This window comes from Carassius carassius, chromosome 36 (genome assembly GCF_963082965.1).
Source record: "Carassius carassius chromosome 36, fCarCar2.1, whole genome shotgun sequence".
Lineage (NCBI taxonomy): Eukaryota > Metazoa > Chordata > Actinopteri > Cypriniformes > Cyprinidae > Carassius > Carassius carassius.
The window spans coordinates 18,967,252-18,984,036 of NC_081790.1; the positions used below are offsets into that span (position 1 = coordinate 18,967,252).

Here is a 16,785-nt window from a genome sequence, read left to right on the forward strand (position 1 = left end):
TAGCATCGTCCAGTGTGGAGAATGCTGGTGAAACAGACAAACGAGTTCGTGCCGAGAATGGAGCGTTCCAAGCTTTTGCCACTTCTTCATGAAGCTCAGGAAGAAACGGGGCGGGCTTCGAGCTGGGAGAAATACGCTCATCCGGCAGAAAGCTACCATCCAGCCGGGAACGAGAGGGGGGCGCTGGTGCAGACCACTCGAGGCTCGCCGCGGCGAGCATGAGCACTCGCATCAGCTCTTTCTCGATATCAGCCCGTCTGCCGGGCCTCTGAGCAGAAGGCGCGAGATCCCCGGAGCTTGCCCAACCCTCACTGCCCGAAGCTAGCAGAGAGCACGTGTCCTCTTCCTCCGACGCGGCCCTGAGATCCACTTCCTCGGAAGACGCGGCAGCAGACAGCGGGCGCTGACCATCGGGAAGCAATGCAGGGGAGGCCGGTGAAGCAGGGAGAACCGGCGAGCTCGATAGAGCTGGAGGCGGTTCCGGTAATCGCTGGGAGCGGCGCTTTTTACGGCGCTGCGGCGCAGCGGAGGATGCAGGCTCGGAGAAGAATGCCAGGCGAGTCCTCAGAGTCCCCATCGGCAGTAGCTCGCAGTGAGGGCAGCCGCTGTCAGCGAGCGCGAGCACTGCATGATCCTCACCCAGGCAGGAGACACAGATGACGTGACGGTCTCCTTCGCTGAGCGGGGCTCTGCACGAGCCGCACGAGGGCATCTTTAAAAAGACGCAGCTCTTTTACGAGTGTGTGTCGCAGGGCGAACACACACAAGGATATAAAAGGATATAGGCGCCGGAGAGCGCAGCAGGAATGGCAGTGGAAGGCGGTGAAGGCCAGCGGCTTCAGAAGTGGCTCGTCCCGCTGAGATGCTTATCAGACGGCGCTTGCTTCCTTCGTGATCCAATGATGCGTGAGCTTCGCTGAAGAGATGAAAAATCAGGTGAGTCAGCCTTTTCGAGCTCCTTTTATAGGGTAAGGCCACATCCGTTTCTGCGGGAAGTGTTATGAAGGGCGTGGATGTTGAATCAGCCTGCGCTCGATAGGCTTGTGCAGTTGCCGCAGAGCAGCCAATGAGCGAGCAAGCCGTCTCACCTATGGCTGTTTGCTGCTGCAAATGCGCTTTACAACAATTCAAAATTAAGGATAATTTTTTGCTTCAGTATTTCGTGAAAAGAGACTTTTCCCATAGCATCTTAGCTAAGACGCAGTACGAGAGAACTCTCGTAAGAGAACTCCTCTTCTCGCATCTGCCCTAGACCCTCGGCACAAACATCTCAGGTTTACGATGAAAACATGAGAAGTAAGAAAAAACACTTTTTTGAACATTATCAGAACATTTTCCTTGATGCGAGTGGTGCGGATGCAGCCGCCGTCACCAACGATGAAGAGGATGCAATGCCCACTCGTCGGTAAAGGCTGAGCCAGTTCTTCAGCGATGATTACAGAGAGTCCAGCCGAGACGAGTGGGAACAGTTCTTGCTGGAGCCATGTATTCCACCAGATGAGGATCCCATTCAGTGGTGAAACGAAAACACTTCACTTCACACTTCACTACACTGCGCTTCACAAAACTTATTCGCTTAGCACACCGTTATTTGTGAGTCCCGACAACGTCTGTGCCATCAGAGTGCATTTCTCCGCGGCTGGCCTTACTGTTAACAGACTAAGGAGCCGACTTTCCCCCGATCATGTTTACATGCCCGTATTTCTTAACAAGAACATGTAAAACAATAAAAAAGCAAAAAAGGTTTGCTGACAGTTTAAAAGTTTCAAAGTTAAGTCTACGTTCTACAATAGCCTAATTGCTGCAGGCTGCTCTAAGTTTTTTCTTTGTTCACTTTTTTTTTTTTTGCTTTTTGCTTTTAATCTGTACTTTTGTTTGTTTGCACGCATCGTTAAAGGTTTTCAGCTACAAAACACGATGTGTAATGTTCAAGCTTATTGTGTGTAAGCTTGTTCAAAATGACGGAAACAAAAAATGTTGCTGAAAAATAACATCTCATTAAACTTAATTTAAATAAACGAATATTTGAATATTCATTTTTTTGTGAGCTCAAATATTCGAATGTGATATTTGCGGAAAACGCCCATCCCTAGTAACTACTCATGTAACAGTCTTTAAATAGGGAAAACATGGAAGTGTTTGGTGGGTTCTAAATTCATCCCTGTTTGGATCCTAAGGAATTAATGGTGCTAAACTAAACGCTAGCATAGTGGCGCCGCGCGCTACAGCAATTGAGTGCACACCCTGAGACGGAAGATGTATGTATCAACTAATCTAAGTTGAGGGAAAAACGTAGTGAAATATGGAAATTCTTTAATAAAGAATATCTCTTTGGGTTTGAGACTTTAGTCTTTGCATCTTCAGGAATCTTCTCTATTCATGAACAGTTTGCAACACTCCAAAGAGAAAGGAAAACTTGAAATCGCATCATATGACATCTTTTCTAAGACATCACATCTTTAAAGAAGTCAACACCACAACTATTAGGGTATTGTCACAGAGAAACGATATCGTTGGAATCACTTTCAAAAAGGATTTTTTCCATCTGATGAACAATACAAACACTGACATTCAATCAGAATCCATCCTGCTATCATGAGCTGGAGAGTTGAAAGCAGACAAGTTTGTGCTTAGTATAAACAGACAGATATTGTTCACTGGTGTGAATGCTAATATTGTTATCTTTATAGTTATCGTTCTTGGTGTGAACAGGGCTTAACTCTTTAAAAAAACAAAAAACAAAAAAAAAGGCCTACCTGAGAAAAGGTAGCTCACCAGTGTGCGATGTTTTGGATTCTGTGAACGGACAGGGTGCTAGACTTCCCAAACTGCAGAAAGCCAGATTTCGTGATGATATTATTGTGTACTAATGTCAAGCCCACTATAATATTGTAGTGAAATTGATATAGTGACATCCCTATTACATATGTTGACATTTATTTATTTGTTCCCTCTCAGGTCCCTATGCATACACTGCCTCCCTCTGGCAGATGAGTAACCAGCGGGGCACAGTCACACGGCCAGATAGTTCCCTGCGAGCGCGGCGCGTCCTCCGGCTCGCAGCATGCCCGTCACCAGCCGGGCAGGGAGCCTGAAGGACCCTGAGATCGCAGAACTGTTTTTTAAGGAGGACCCCGAGAAGCTCTTCACAGACCTTCGTGAGATCGGTCATGGCAGTTTTGGCGCAGTGTATTTTGTATGTATCAAATGTTGCAGTGTGTAGAATATGATTTATTATTTTGCTAAAGAACATAATGAGAGGTTTGGGAGACTACATTCTGAAATCTGATGTGAATCTTGTTTAGGCACGGGATGTGCGGACCGCAGAGGTGGTGGCCATTAAGAAGATGTCCTATAGTGGGAAACAGACTAATGAGGTCAGTTTTCCTACATTCCACAGTCATTACATACAGTCATGCAACAGTTTGGTTGTGGATTAAGCTTTTACTTCTAAAGGATGGGCAGAGTGATCGCATTATATCTCTTGTCCCATGGACTTGACTTTTCCACATTCACAACTGTGGCTTGGCTCTTAAATAATGACTTGGCACAGTAAAATTGAGCAAAATAAAAACAATTGCTGAGTCCATCCTTAAAAATATTTTGATTTGCAGTAACAGTAATTTTAAAAAAAAAGGGTCGGTAGGTCGGTCTATATTTTTTTTTCAAGTTTCAATGTAAAAAAAAAAAGTACATTTTTGTGATGCTGATGACGTAGGTATGAATTTAAACTAATTAGCATATCGTGACATCACTGACTGGGTCTTCAACCCGTGCCTTCGGGCGCATCATTGCAAACCTCATTTTGATGCAGGCTATATAGACCACAAACAAATTTGAATCTTTGTCAAAAACATGTTTATTGCATGAATTTAAGGTGAGAAAAAAAATGAGGTACTGTTTTACTTGCATCCACCGCTACGTGTCAATGCAACCTACAAATGAGAGACCGTTTACTTTGCTTTCTTGGGTTGTCACTTTTGTGAAAAAAGTTTTTCTCTGTTAGATTTCAGTGACAAGTGTTCATTGAATCGATTGTAAAATCGATTTTGCATGTCTTAATAAGTTTCATATGGCAAATAACACCAAATGTAGGTAAATCAACGGACAACAGGCAGGAGGAATGTAAAGATATAATATATTGGTAAAGACCAATATTTCTGATGATTTATTGGCGTGAAGTTATGTGCACAATGACAAACAGGAGTGCAACATTTTCGAAAAACAATAAGCAGAGTGGACTGCCATAATGCAAAACATTTACTGCAGGCTTCAACATGGCTGGGTTTATGATTAAATTTCAACAACAACAACAACAAATCGCATAGGCGATTTTTTAGGGCTGTTAAAAAAATCGTTTTTCGAATATTCGTCGAATTTAAAATAAAAATCCACATTCGAATGCAACGTTTTTGCATTCGAATGTGGATTTTTATTTTAAATTCGACGAATATTCGAAAAACGATTTTTAGGTGTAATTTTAGGTGTAATTAGGTGTGCATTAAGGAAGCTGCCTTATGAGCCCCGGTACTTCACAGTCCGTTTTCCATTCCATCTTGCCACACGCACAGCCGTGTTTACACAACTTTCAAAGGCGGACGAGCTCGACACGCAGTATCTGCGGTCTCATCTTTCACCTCGTGTACGCGCACCGTCCGCGGCCTCAAAAAATGCCCGCACGCGGATGACAAAAAGGACATAATGCAGACATTGTGCGGATGGTCGAAGTATACTTGATCTTTATCAGTGGCGCACGAGATGCGATGACGATGTATGTGTCATTGCATTATAAGGTTATGTTAGCCTATCCGGTTGAAGCCAATACAAAAAAAGGAAAAAAAAAAAAAAGAGAGAGAACATCAATGTGGAGATCATCTTGTTTACATCAAAACTGAAACCAAGCCGTTCACACAGAACGCATATTTCGCGCATTTTCTAGCCTTTAATCACTCTTTGGGGTCAAAATGACCCCAATGGACTTTTCCTTCATTTTTTAAAAGTGTTACCTTCATCGCAGGGGCATGAAACTCGGTGACATTTCCTAAATAATCTATCTAAACATGCACAAAAAAACTGGGCTTGATTTGGTTGTTCTAAAGGTGTGTAAAAAAAAATTAACCTTTTAAGGTCTTTGGGGTCAAAATGACCCCACATTGAAAATGAATGGGAAAATGCAAAAAATGACTTTTTAAAATTTTGTTTGTCAAAAAAATAAAACTAAATCCATTATAAATCTGAAAATTTCTACAAATAAACCAAGATCTGGTCCTAGAGCATAAATAAAAAGTAGAACGAACTTTGTATCTCATACACACACACACAAACACACACATGTATGTGACTGCAACAGAGAGCATTTTTACAGAAATTGGCAAATAAAATTAACTAAACTGGCATAAATCTAAAAATTTTTACATTTAATTCAAGATCTGGTCCTAGAGCATAAATAAAAAGTGGAACAAACTTTCTATCTCATACACACACACACACACAAACACACGTATGCCACTGCAACAGAGAGCATTTTAAAATCAACTAAACTGGCACAAATCTGAAAAATGTCACATATGCAACATGGAACAAGCTTGTCCCCCCCCCCCCCCCCCACACACACACACAGATAGAGAGAGAGAAAGAGAGGGAAAGGGCAGATACAAGAAAGATGAACTTTTGCACTCTGAGAAAGTTTACAGTTAGATGAAAGAGCTGCAGCAGCATTTTGAAAACATCCCAGTTAGAGTATAAAAGTGGCAGTCTGGTTCCCGCACACAGCTCATTCTGTGACAGCACTATGGCCAAAAGGTCTTTAGTTCATCCATCCACAAAAAGAAAGCGCTGTGAGGTGTGTCCACGCAGCAGAGACGTGGAGTTCAGATGGGACTGCACAAACTGGAAGAACATCTGCACTGCTCATACTGTCAACATCTGCCAGATGTGCATCGACTTTAGTTCATGATATGAAGTACCATTATCAGTGTTTTGCACTCTGCTTGTTCTTTCACATGTTTATTAGCCATGTGATTTATAAAAAAATTGTTCTGTGTACCCTTCACTCCTGTTCATTACAGTTTATTGGTGCTGTTGTTTTGTATTATATTGGTTTATTTACTTTTAAAATTCATCTTGTTCTAAAATCTCTTGTTCTAAAAAAATAAATAGTTGTTGATAAATAATTTTCTGAAATAAATAGTGTGTGATTACAATCATGTCATAGTGGTGACCTGTAATGTTTTTTTCAAATGTATGTATAATAATTTGCAAAAGCAGATAATTCAAAATATATTAGAAAACAAAAACAAATTCTAACTCTGACAAAACTACAGATTTTTTATGTATTTCAAAATGTTTAAATAAATATTCACAAAATATATATCATAAAGTTGTGAGGAGAAGTTGAAGCATCAAGAAAAATGAAGTGAAAATGAATGAGTCTCTATAGCACTCTAGTGGATACATGTGGCCATTGCACTTTAATTCCTAACCCATAAGAAATAAAGTTTTTTGACTAACCTTTTGATGGCAGTATTCTATCCCTAACACATAGAGCAATGTCCAGAAACTATTTAGATTTAATTAAGATCATCATTTAAGTGATTTTTTCTTTAAAAAATCATTTTTCATGAGCCAATTTATGGCATAGTTATGTAATTGTGCAGTAAATAGGTAAAAAACTTCAAAATTTCCACAAAAACACAGCATAAATGTATAGTTGAGAAGTAAATAAAAAAAAATGATATATAGTTTTCCATATAAAAAATGTATATTTCCTTATGCAATCGCTTTTTAAAAGTTTGGGGTCAAAATGACCCCAAAGACCTTAAGTGTTGTCCTTTTTTTGGAATGATTAAAGGCTAGAGGGACACCGTTGGACTCGCGTCTCGCACAAGAGCCGCATATTAAGAAAGACATGTAAAATGGATGTATTTAGTTTAATTTTCTAAAAATATCTCGAGACTTTATGTTGGGTTTTTGTTCCCCATCCCACTGCATCTCATGTTTTTAAAAGAAAAAATGTATTCTGTGTGACTGGTTTTCCGCCCTTTTTATTTATTTAACAATGCATGCATACATGACGCTGTTTTGCTGTTTATAGTTCTTTAAGCAACTTAATAATAATTGGTTCATAAAAATTATTTTAAATATTATGTTGTTTTTTCACAGTCATGTATTCTAATGCTTTGAATAAACGTGCAGTAATATTTTGCTCGATGCGCTATCTTGAGGCCTCAGAAGAGAAGCAAAAACCTTTTCTTCACCCTAACTGAAATTATGAATTTTAAATTCGAATACAATTCGAATTTTGATCATATTTAAGTAAAAAATTCGCATTTAGTTTTTCAGCTATTTTGACAGCCCTAGGCGATTCTAGCCCTAATCTGTATCTGTATGCATGAGACTGTCTGAATACCGGCAGAATTCACATTTCTGTTGTAAAAAGAGAAACATTGTGCTGAAGTATTTGCTGTTATGCGTGTGTGTCCTGGCTCAATAGAAAACTAAAGAGTGCCCAAGCTGCTTTTGCCCTGTGACGCCTGTTCAAAAAAACAAAAAAACACCTGGACGCGATCCAAGAGAAGGTTGTTAAAATAAATGTCCTATTTTCGTTTTCGAAACTTGTGTTGGTTGATTCGTGCAATCGATTTTCGAACATAAAGTGACAGTCGACACGACACGGTCACGGTTTTAGACTAGACATGAGAAGGGATGGGAAAAGATCTGGGCACAGTTTTTCCAGAACTTCGTGCCAAGTTAAAGCGGTATCGAGCTGTTTTAATTATTTTTTTTATATGTATTATGGTGCCCGAACCCGTATGACTTTGAACAGAGACCGGGAACATTTTGTTTACTGCAGCCGCAGCCATCTTTACCAAGCGCGAACCGTTGACTCTGACTGAGAGTATGAGACAAAGCGAACGCACAGGCCATAAGTGTGACATCCGTTAACCAATATTGTAAACATAGATGACGTCACGGGTTTTTTTTAATTAAAGAAGATAGCCTTCATTTGTATGTAGGACTAGGCAATTTATAGATTTACAATACTTAAATCTAATTAATAGTATTTTATTGCTTTTGTATTAGTTGTTTGAAGAGTAAAAAAAAATTGATCGGTCTTAACGCAAATTTACAATCGGCAAATCGGTCGGACAAAATTTGAGTCGGTGCTAAATTGACAGGGTCGGTCGGGTTACGGCAAACAAGAATATTTTTAAGGATGGCCTGAAGTCACATTAAGTCTTGTGTAACACCACAGATTGAAGTGAGGCACCACGGGCATTCATACTTTAGCTGGTGGCAGCGTTTCCTTTGTAATTTCAGATTAGCAGTAATCGGATTACACGTAATCTCTTTCAAAGAATCCTTCAGAAGCTTTTAGGACTGACTTTCCTTTTCAGGACCTGTACTAGTAAGTCAGTATGTCCTGTCTGCTCACGTCAGCAGTGGATGCAGTGATCTGGTGGAAAGGCTGTATGATTTAATGCTGTTTTGTCTTTACTTAGAAATGGCAGGATATCATTAAGGAAGTCAAGTTCCTCCAGAGAATACAACACCCAAACAGCATAGAGTATAAAGGATGCTACCTGCGGGAACACACGGCTTGGGTAAGATCTCTCTTTTTCTTTTCTAAATTCTTTATTCTTGCTCTCACTCTTTGGCATAACATGTTAATGAGTATATAAACAGTAACTATTTCATTTCTGTGAAAACAAGCTATATGAAACAAATCCTAGTGTAAGAATAATTTTATTTATTTTAAAGTTCCCATACTGTTAAAACTGAAATTTCCTGGATTTTTTCATGATAACTGATAATGATGATAATTCATGTCCGTCCACAGTAAAATGCACACAGCCTTTATGAAGTAGCTGTGACTTTTCACTTACTGTTGTGACTTTCGTAAAAAGCTGTCATCAGAACCACACAGTCACCGCCTTCAGTTACCACCTCGAGCTGCCCAACGTCCCACTCTACTTTTGTCAAACCCCCAGACAACATCACGTTCCTGCCATTGCTGAGCACTGAGCAACAACAACACTGAAACATGTCGAAAAGATTAACCTAAACCATGAAACCAGATCGGCAGACCTGTAACGTTATACTCTCAAAGGATGGACGATCTGACAGGATTGTTACTATGAGGTTGATCACATCTAACATTTCTAGATAAATTGTTAGTTTTTTTATTACACATGCACACAGACATTTTTTCATACATGACATAGTCGTGAGAAACATATGGCAAGAAATCTGTAGACTCGTCCATAACAACAAAAAACATACTTTATTGAACCTTTTATAATTTGTGTGCAATGAAGACGAGCATTTTTGATGATCGTTTCTGTCCAGTCCACTTGTTTTATCGTGTTTAACCACAGCTGTCTTTTTTTTTTTTTGACTGGCTGTGGCAGCAGATATGTGATCAAATTACAAATTTGAGGCTGTATTACGTTGATTCTGGCACCCAACATCACATCAAGATGATATTTTAAGCTGCTTACGTAGCCGAATCTGCGCTGGTTTGAATGGGCCGCCTCCAGTTTCCCCTTTGTTTTGCTGCCTAACCGCTAGCGCTGTGGTCGGCTGACCCTAGTGGTTGACCTGGCCGTGCGTCACTTAGAAAACAACAGGCCAATCAGAAGAGATTAATTAGACAGGCCAAAATCAACCTGTTCTTAGCAGACCTCCTGAGAAAGGAGCTGTAAAAATATAATGAGATGTTTTTTGGTACTTATACCACAAATATATATTCTTAAGGATGTCAAAACCTAAAATAAAACTCTGTAAAGTTCTACAATATGTGACCTTTAAATCTTGGTATGACCAAGTTGTTTTTACAAGGTGTCTTTTAGGTCATACAAGATTTAACCATGGATATTTATTAAAAGGTGAAGAATCACCATAATTTCTTACTTGTCAAACTAAAATTACTATGAAGCATATTTTATTGGATTGTAATTGTATACTTTGTAAAAATTATTTAGAGATCGCTATGAAAATAGCCTTGATTCTTGCATGGCATTAAAAGGTGAATAAATAATTAATTTCTTCTCTGTAAATCATCTTTTTTCATCTCTTTAGCTTGTCATGGAGTACTGTTTGGGCTCTGCCTCTGACCTTCTTGAGGGTAAGACACTAAACATTTACTTTCATTTGGAAGCAATATAAATATTTAATCCAAAATATGGGTTTTACTTATTGCAAAGATTTATGTGTATTATTTTTAAACAGTAGAATATGCCACTTGCAACACCAAGTTATGGGTTTGATTCCTAGGGAATGCATGAACTGACAAAATTTGTTTTCTGAATGCAGTGTGCATCACTTTACATGAAAGTGTCTGTCAAATGCATTAATGTAACTAATTGATTATCAGTTTGAAGAACATTCATCTTTGTCATTTTTGCTTAGTTCACAAGAAGCCCCTTCAGGAAATTGAGATTGCAGCAATTACCCATGGTGCTTTGCAGGGCCTTGCATACCTCCATTCTCATAACATGATTCACAGGTTTGTGGGTTTTTTGATGATTTTACATAGTGAGCACTTGCTCATTAAGTGTGGTGTTAGGAATCAAGAACAAGTTCCACTAGAACCAAATGATTTTCATGACACTGGTTCTGCTAACTGTTTTTGAACGTTTGCATTCTTGTGACCGAACAACTTGCATACTCTGACAAGGTTTTCTGCACCTTTATTCATTTGCGGCACAGTGTAGTGTCAAAGGAAGTTGTTAAAGCTTTAGTTGTAAGGTTGCAAGAATTAAATGCAGGAGACAACAAGCATACAGGCCACTTTATTCCAATTCACCAACATAGAGCTCTTAACATCCAATTCATTTGAATGAATTCTAAAAGACTTCTAGTTACAAAGACACACAGATATTTAACAATTATTAAGACACTGCCTGTGGAATCGAGGAAAACTACCTCTAATTTTGACTGTTGTGCATGTCATTTTCTTCACTCAGGGATATCAAAGCTGGGAACATCCTGCTGACCGAGCCTGGACAAGTCAAACTGGCAGATTTTGGTTCTGCCTCCATCGCCTCTCCAGCCAACTCTTTTGTGGGGACACCATATTGGTAAGCACACTGGTTATATCTGAGTAATAATGATTCCATTCACGCAGACTGGTTATTAACATGGCCACCTCCTTTCAGGATGGCCCCTGAAGTAATTTTAGCCATGGACGAGGGACAGTATGATGGAAAGGTTGACATCTGGTCTCTTGGGATCACCTGCATAGAACTAGGTGACAGAAGTTCTGCTCATTTTAAAATGAATTGTGCATCTTTCAGTTTCAAGTCAGTCTTACTTTTGCTTCTCCCTTTTGCTGTAGCCGAAAGGAAACCTCCTCTGTTTAACATGAATGCGATGAGTGCCTTATACCACATAGCACAGAATGAGAGCCCTATGCTGCAGTCAAGTGAATGGTGAGTCCACTAGTATATACACAAAAATAGCAGTTTGTATTACGGCTTGATAGTAAATAAAAAATTGGGGTGATTATTTCTTGTGTATTTTCTTTGCCCATTTCTCATTTGGTTAGCAAGTATACAAGAATTAAGAAAACTGTTTTAATCAAGTTTCTGATTCAAAGGGGTAGTTTACCCAAAAATGAAAATTCTGTCATTAATTACCAGTGTTTGGAATAACGGCGTTTAAAAGAACGGCGTTAGGTAACAACGTTATTTTTTCAGTAACGGGGTAATCTAACTAATTACTTTTCCCGTCGTTACAACGCCGTTAACTTTACTGAACGTTAAATGCGGTGCGTTATGCATTGATTTAATATGCAATCCGAACGCACCCCTGGCTCACACAGGTGAGCAGGTGGGTTAATAACGAGATAAGCGATTATGATTGGCTAAGGCAGAGTCATGTGTTTCATGGTAGCAATCAGAGCCAGTGTTTTTACACGCACGTGCCAGCGGCGCCCACAACACACACAGTCACACACACGCAGAGATTCGCAGCAGCAGCAGAAATGGCGAGTCAGGAGCAATCCGATGAAAAGTTGGCATTTTCAAGGTGGAGATATAAGCACTACTTCAAATTCATTGTAGTCAAAGGCAAGAACGTGCATGTAATGTGTACATGTAATGTGTTACACAGGCATCTACAAAGCTAGTGGCCAAAAACACTTTTCTTACAAAGAGTGCAGGATAAAACTCTTGCTGTCTGTTGACGAGCAATACATCTCGAAAGTTATGTACGAACGCCTGTCTGTTCTACTTATTTCAACTGACTTGTGAAAACTGCTAAAAAGAAAAAAAATTCTTTGACATATAGCAACTTTTTTTCTTTTTTTTTACAGTAACGCAAATAGTTACTTTCCCTGGTAACGAGTTAATTTTATTATAGAGTAATTTAGTTACTAACTCTGTTACTTTTTGGAACAAGTAGTGAGTAACTATGACTGATTACTTTTTTAAAGTAACGTTCCCAACAGTGTTAATTACCCATCCTCATGTCGTTCCAAACCTGTAAGACCTGTAAGAGAAAAACCTGTAAGATCTCTCAGACCCAGCAGCGCCATGCACAATTGTTGTTTACATAAACCAGAAGCCAGCAAATGTGATGTGATACTCTCTCCATAATGGCGGATTGCGCTGCAGACAGGATGAAGAATTGTTAAAGTTTTTTTAATTTGTTGTACGGTTGTACCTCTGATGTCACATGGACTATTTTACCGATGTCCTTGCTACGTTTCTGGACCTGGGAACATTGTAGTTATGTTGCTGACTAGAGAGTCTGAGAGCTCTCGGATTTAATCAGAAATATCTTAATTTGTGTTCTGAAGATTTACAAAGGTCTTACGGGCTTGGAACAACATGAGGGTGAGAAATTAATGAAACAATTTTCAATTGAAGTAACCCTTTAATTACTCACCCTCATTTCATTCCAAACCCACAAGACCTTCGTTCCTCTTCAGAACACAAATTAACATGATGAATTTTGATGAAATCTGAGAGCTTTCTGACCCTGCATAAACAGCAACGGAACTACCACGTTTAAGGCACAGAAAGGTAGTAAGGAAATCATTAAAATAGTCCATGTGACATCAGTGGTTCAAACTTAATTTAATGAAGCTACCAGAATACCTTTTTGTGTGCAAAGATAACCAAAAGAAGGACTATTTTCAACAATTTCTTCTCTTCCATGATAGTCTTCGACATGCATTTACGACAGTACCATGACATGGAATTTATTAATTTGTTCATTTTTTTTAATTAATTAAAAAGTAATGGAGATTGGTAGGAAGCTATATTTTCTTCAAACTTAGAATTTTTGCTAATAGAACAGATTGTGTGCTTCTAGACGTTTTAATTTAGAGAACATATTAATGTATTACGGTCCTTTAATTTATTGCTTAAATTTGCTTTACTTGATCTTAAATAGGTCTTATAAAATCCTTATTTTTAAAACTATTATTTTAGAAGAAATGCATGAAGATGTATATTATTGACAATTTCTGCATTAATGATGCTGTATCATTTCTTTCCTCAGGACGGATTATTTTAGAAATTTTGTTGACTCTTGCCTTCAGAAAATTCCCCAAGACAGACCACACTCTGAGGATCTGTTGCAGGTGTTTTCTTTGCACTGAATTATCAGCACATTTAAATAACCTTTTTGTTTGTTAGTCAAAATAATAATCCACCTGAATATTTACAATTGCTGTATATTCTGCACTCTTTACTTAAACTATAGCATGCCTTCGTCCTGCGAAAGAGACCAGAATCAGTTCTGATAGACTTAATTTTGCGGACAAAAGATGCGGTCCGAGAGCTGGACAACCTGCAGTACCGCAAAATGAAGAAGATTCTCTTCCAGGAGGCGCACAATGGGCCGACCACTGAGACCCAGGAGGGAGATGAGGTCAGATCTCAAGTCTTACCTAGTTCTTGTTTTAATATTGGCTAATATATAAAGTGGGAGTCAAAATCAGTGCATTCAAAATGTCCAATTTAAAATTGGACATTTTTAAAAAAAAAAATGTTTGTTCTTGGATCCTTATGAAGCACAATATTCTCAAATCTTGGTGTATAATATGACCATCAGGTTATTCACAAACTTCTGAAGTTTATGCAGCTTGAGTGCTGCTGTCAAACAAAAAACAAATGATGTGAAATCTATGTGCGTATTCCCACAAATCAATTTGAGTGATTTTTGATATTTATTGTTATGATGATTTTATAACTTGTAATAAATGTCTTTTCACTCTCAGAAAAAAAGGTACAAAAGCTGTCACTGGGGCGGAACCTTTTCGAAAGGCACACTTTTGTACCTCTTAGGTACTAATATGTTCACTTTAGGTACTAATATGTACCTTTAAGGTTCCAATATGGACTCTTTAGGTACTAACCTTTCTTTTCTGAGAGTGTTAGATCCCACTTCATTTCACTATGATTATCTTTGGTCTCTGAACTGCTGTTTTTGTGTATGTCTGTTTAGGAGCCAGAGCACGGTCCTGGTCGCACGGGCACAGTGAGCAGTGTGGGCAGTAATCAGTCCATTCCCAGCATGTCGATCAGCGCAAGCTCTCAGAGCAGCTCAGTGAACAGCATTCCTGATGCAGCTGATGACAAGAGTGACCTTGATCTAGAGAAAGACCATACTGTTATGTCTAATAGTTCGGTCATTCACCTGAAGCCTGTACGTTTACACACCTCTTGATAAAACATCTCCGAAATCTTCTGCCAAAAATCTGAGATTATTTACAGTATACTAAGTAACTGTGAACATTGAACTTCATGATACCTAATATATATTTCCTGCTTTTGTGTCCATCAGGAAGAAGAGGAGGTTTATCCTGAGGATCCTGAAACACGTCCTCGTCCCTCAGAAGCCCAGGCAGCACCCGCACAGCCCCCACAGCGCAAACACCACCGCAACCGCGAGCACTTTGCCACCATCCGCACAGCATCTCTGGTGAGCCTGTCACAGTGGACCTGTAGTGAAGTGTTTTTCAACCCTACAGATGTGTCAAAACTACATAACTCATTTGTAATCGATGAACCATGGCATTGGTTGCTTTCAGTGTAGACACGGTGTTAACTGAATGGCACCACAATATGTTTTTGTTCATTCTCAGTAATGTTCAAAATTCACAAGACGTCTCTTGATTATTTTTATTTCCTCTTCTTCACTTTCCTTCCATTTCCTTGTGTTCCTCCTCCTCTTTCTTTCAGGTGACACGCCAGATGCAGGAACATGAGCAGGATTCTGAGCTGAGGGAGCAGATGTCCGGTTACAAGCGCATGAGGCGGCAGCACCAGAAGCACCTTATGGCACTGGAGAACAAACTGAAAGCGGAGATGGATGAACACAGGCTGAGACTGGACAAAGAGCTGGAGGCCCAGAGGAATAGCTTTGCCGCTGAGATGGAGAAACTTGTGAAGAAAAACCAAGCATCCATAGAAAAAGATGTAAGTGTGCACAAGACATGTCACACAATCTGTTTAGACCCCAGGCACAATCAGTAATCATTTGTTAGGCAGCACAAAGATGCATTAAGTAATGTTGCTTATGAATTGGGTATTCCCCTCTTCCTTTATGCCATGGCCCTCAATTCCAGTGAAGACAAATCTTGATGTTATGTCATAAAATGACATTGTAAGGAATGATGTGCTTTCTACTTTGTCTGCTTCATTGTCTTTTATATTTTATTTATTTTATTTATTTATTCATTTGTTTATTTGTTTATTTTTGTCATTTTCATGAAGGCCAAGACATTTGCCAATGATGAGAAGAAATTCCAACAGCACATTCAAGCACAGCAAAAGAAAGAGCTTAGTAGCTTCCTGGAGTCACAGAAACGAGAGTACAAGCTAAGAAAGGAACAACTGAAAGAGGTAAACACATATGCAAGCATGGCTTTTTACCCATATATGAATATGCCAATTGTATTTTTCATCTCGGCATGATTCCACCTAAACTGACCTATGAGATCTGTGAGATTATTTTTGCTTGAACAGTGTAATTTATGAAGACAAAAAATAATACTAAAATTCCATGTATCTCTACTGTTCAGGCAGTTTACAGTTACACAGTTATACAAAAGGACAGTATACATTCCAGAGGAGGAGAGAAAACATCGTTAATAAGTTGATTCAAAATGTTTAAAGCAAAACAGTAAAAATGTACTTTAGTAAAAACCATCTTGTTAAAAACAGTGATGTTGAGTTTTTTGCTTAATGAATTTAAAAGAATGTTTATTAATTTAAAGCCTCCATGCAGCCACAAATTTAATTTGGCTTTGGTAATCAAAATTACATATTTAAACATTTTTCACATGAAAAATTCTGCATTATTCAAATTCTGAAAGGATTATAGCCTTGAGCTCATACAACCAGTACTCCCCTTATGATCACTCAAAAGTTTATCGCTCATCTTAGTTTATCTCAATCTAACAAAGTTTGTTTATAATCAGTAATGCTTTTTTGTACAGTTAAACGTTTTTTTTTACGTTGTGCTTAATCTTTCTTATAATGAGAGGATTCCAAAACGTGTAAAACTCAGTACTGAAACAAAAACTTAAATGTTTTGTGTTTTGAGTGGATTCTGACTGACTTAAACACCTCTGATTGGCCACTGCATTTAAGAACTCAACAGATAATGTCTGTGATTGGCTTAATTCCTCAGCACTGCAAAAACACATTGTAAATAGAAGCTTTCGACCAGGGGCTTGTAAAATGATGGTGGCTGAAAAAAGTTAAATTTTCAGTCTACAAAACCAAACCAATCCAATCCGGCTCCCACGTCACTCGCGCTAATGGCAAT

General features: G+C 38.9%; 1 protein-coding gene across 1 annotated transcript in view; it reads left to right on the plus strand.

Moving 5' to 3' along the window:
* Positions 1-16,785, plus strand: part of taok1b (TAO kinase 1b) — a 51,462-nt gene that overhangs the window by 25,574 nt on the left and 9,103 nt on the right. The window contains exons 2-15 of the mRNA XM_059526647.1: positions 2,959-3,196; positions 3,306-3,377; positions 8,502-8,603; positions 10,081-10,126; positions 10,411-10,507; positions 10,968-11,081; positions 11,160-11,251; positions 11,339-11,432; positions 13,510-13,591; positions 13,714-13,881; positions 14,458-14,658; positions 14,797-14,934; positions 15,195-15,431; positions 15,729-15,857. Coding sequence (XP_059382630.1) covers positions 3,065-3,196; positions 3,306-3,377; positions 8,502-8,603; positions 10,081-10,126; positions 10,411-10,507; positions 10,968-11,081; positions 11,160-11,251; positions 11,339-11,432; positions 13,510-13,591; positions 13,714-13,881; positions 14,458-14,658; positions 14,797-14,934; positions 15,195-15,431; positions 15,729-15,857 — 1,704 coding nt within the window. The 5' untranslated portion in view covers positions 2,959-3,064. The remainder of the gene's footprint in view (positions 1-2,958; positions 3,197-3,305; positions 3,378-8,501; positions 8,604-10,080; positions 10,127-10,410; positions 10,508-10,967; positions 11,082-11,159; positions 11,252-11,338; positions 11,433-13,509; positions 13,592-13,713; positions 13,882-14,457; positions 14,659-14,796; positions 14,935-15,194; positions 15,432-15,728; positions 15,858-16,785) is intronic.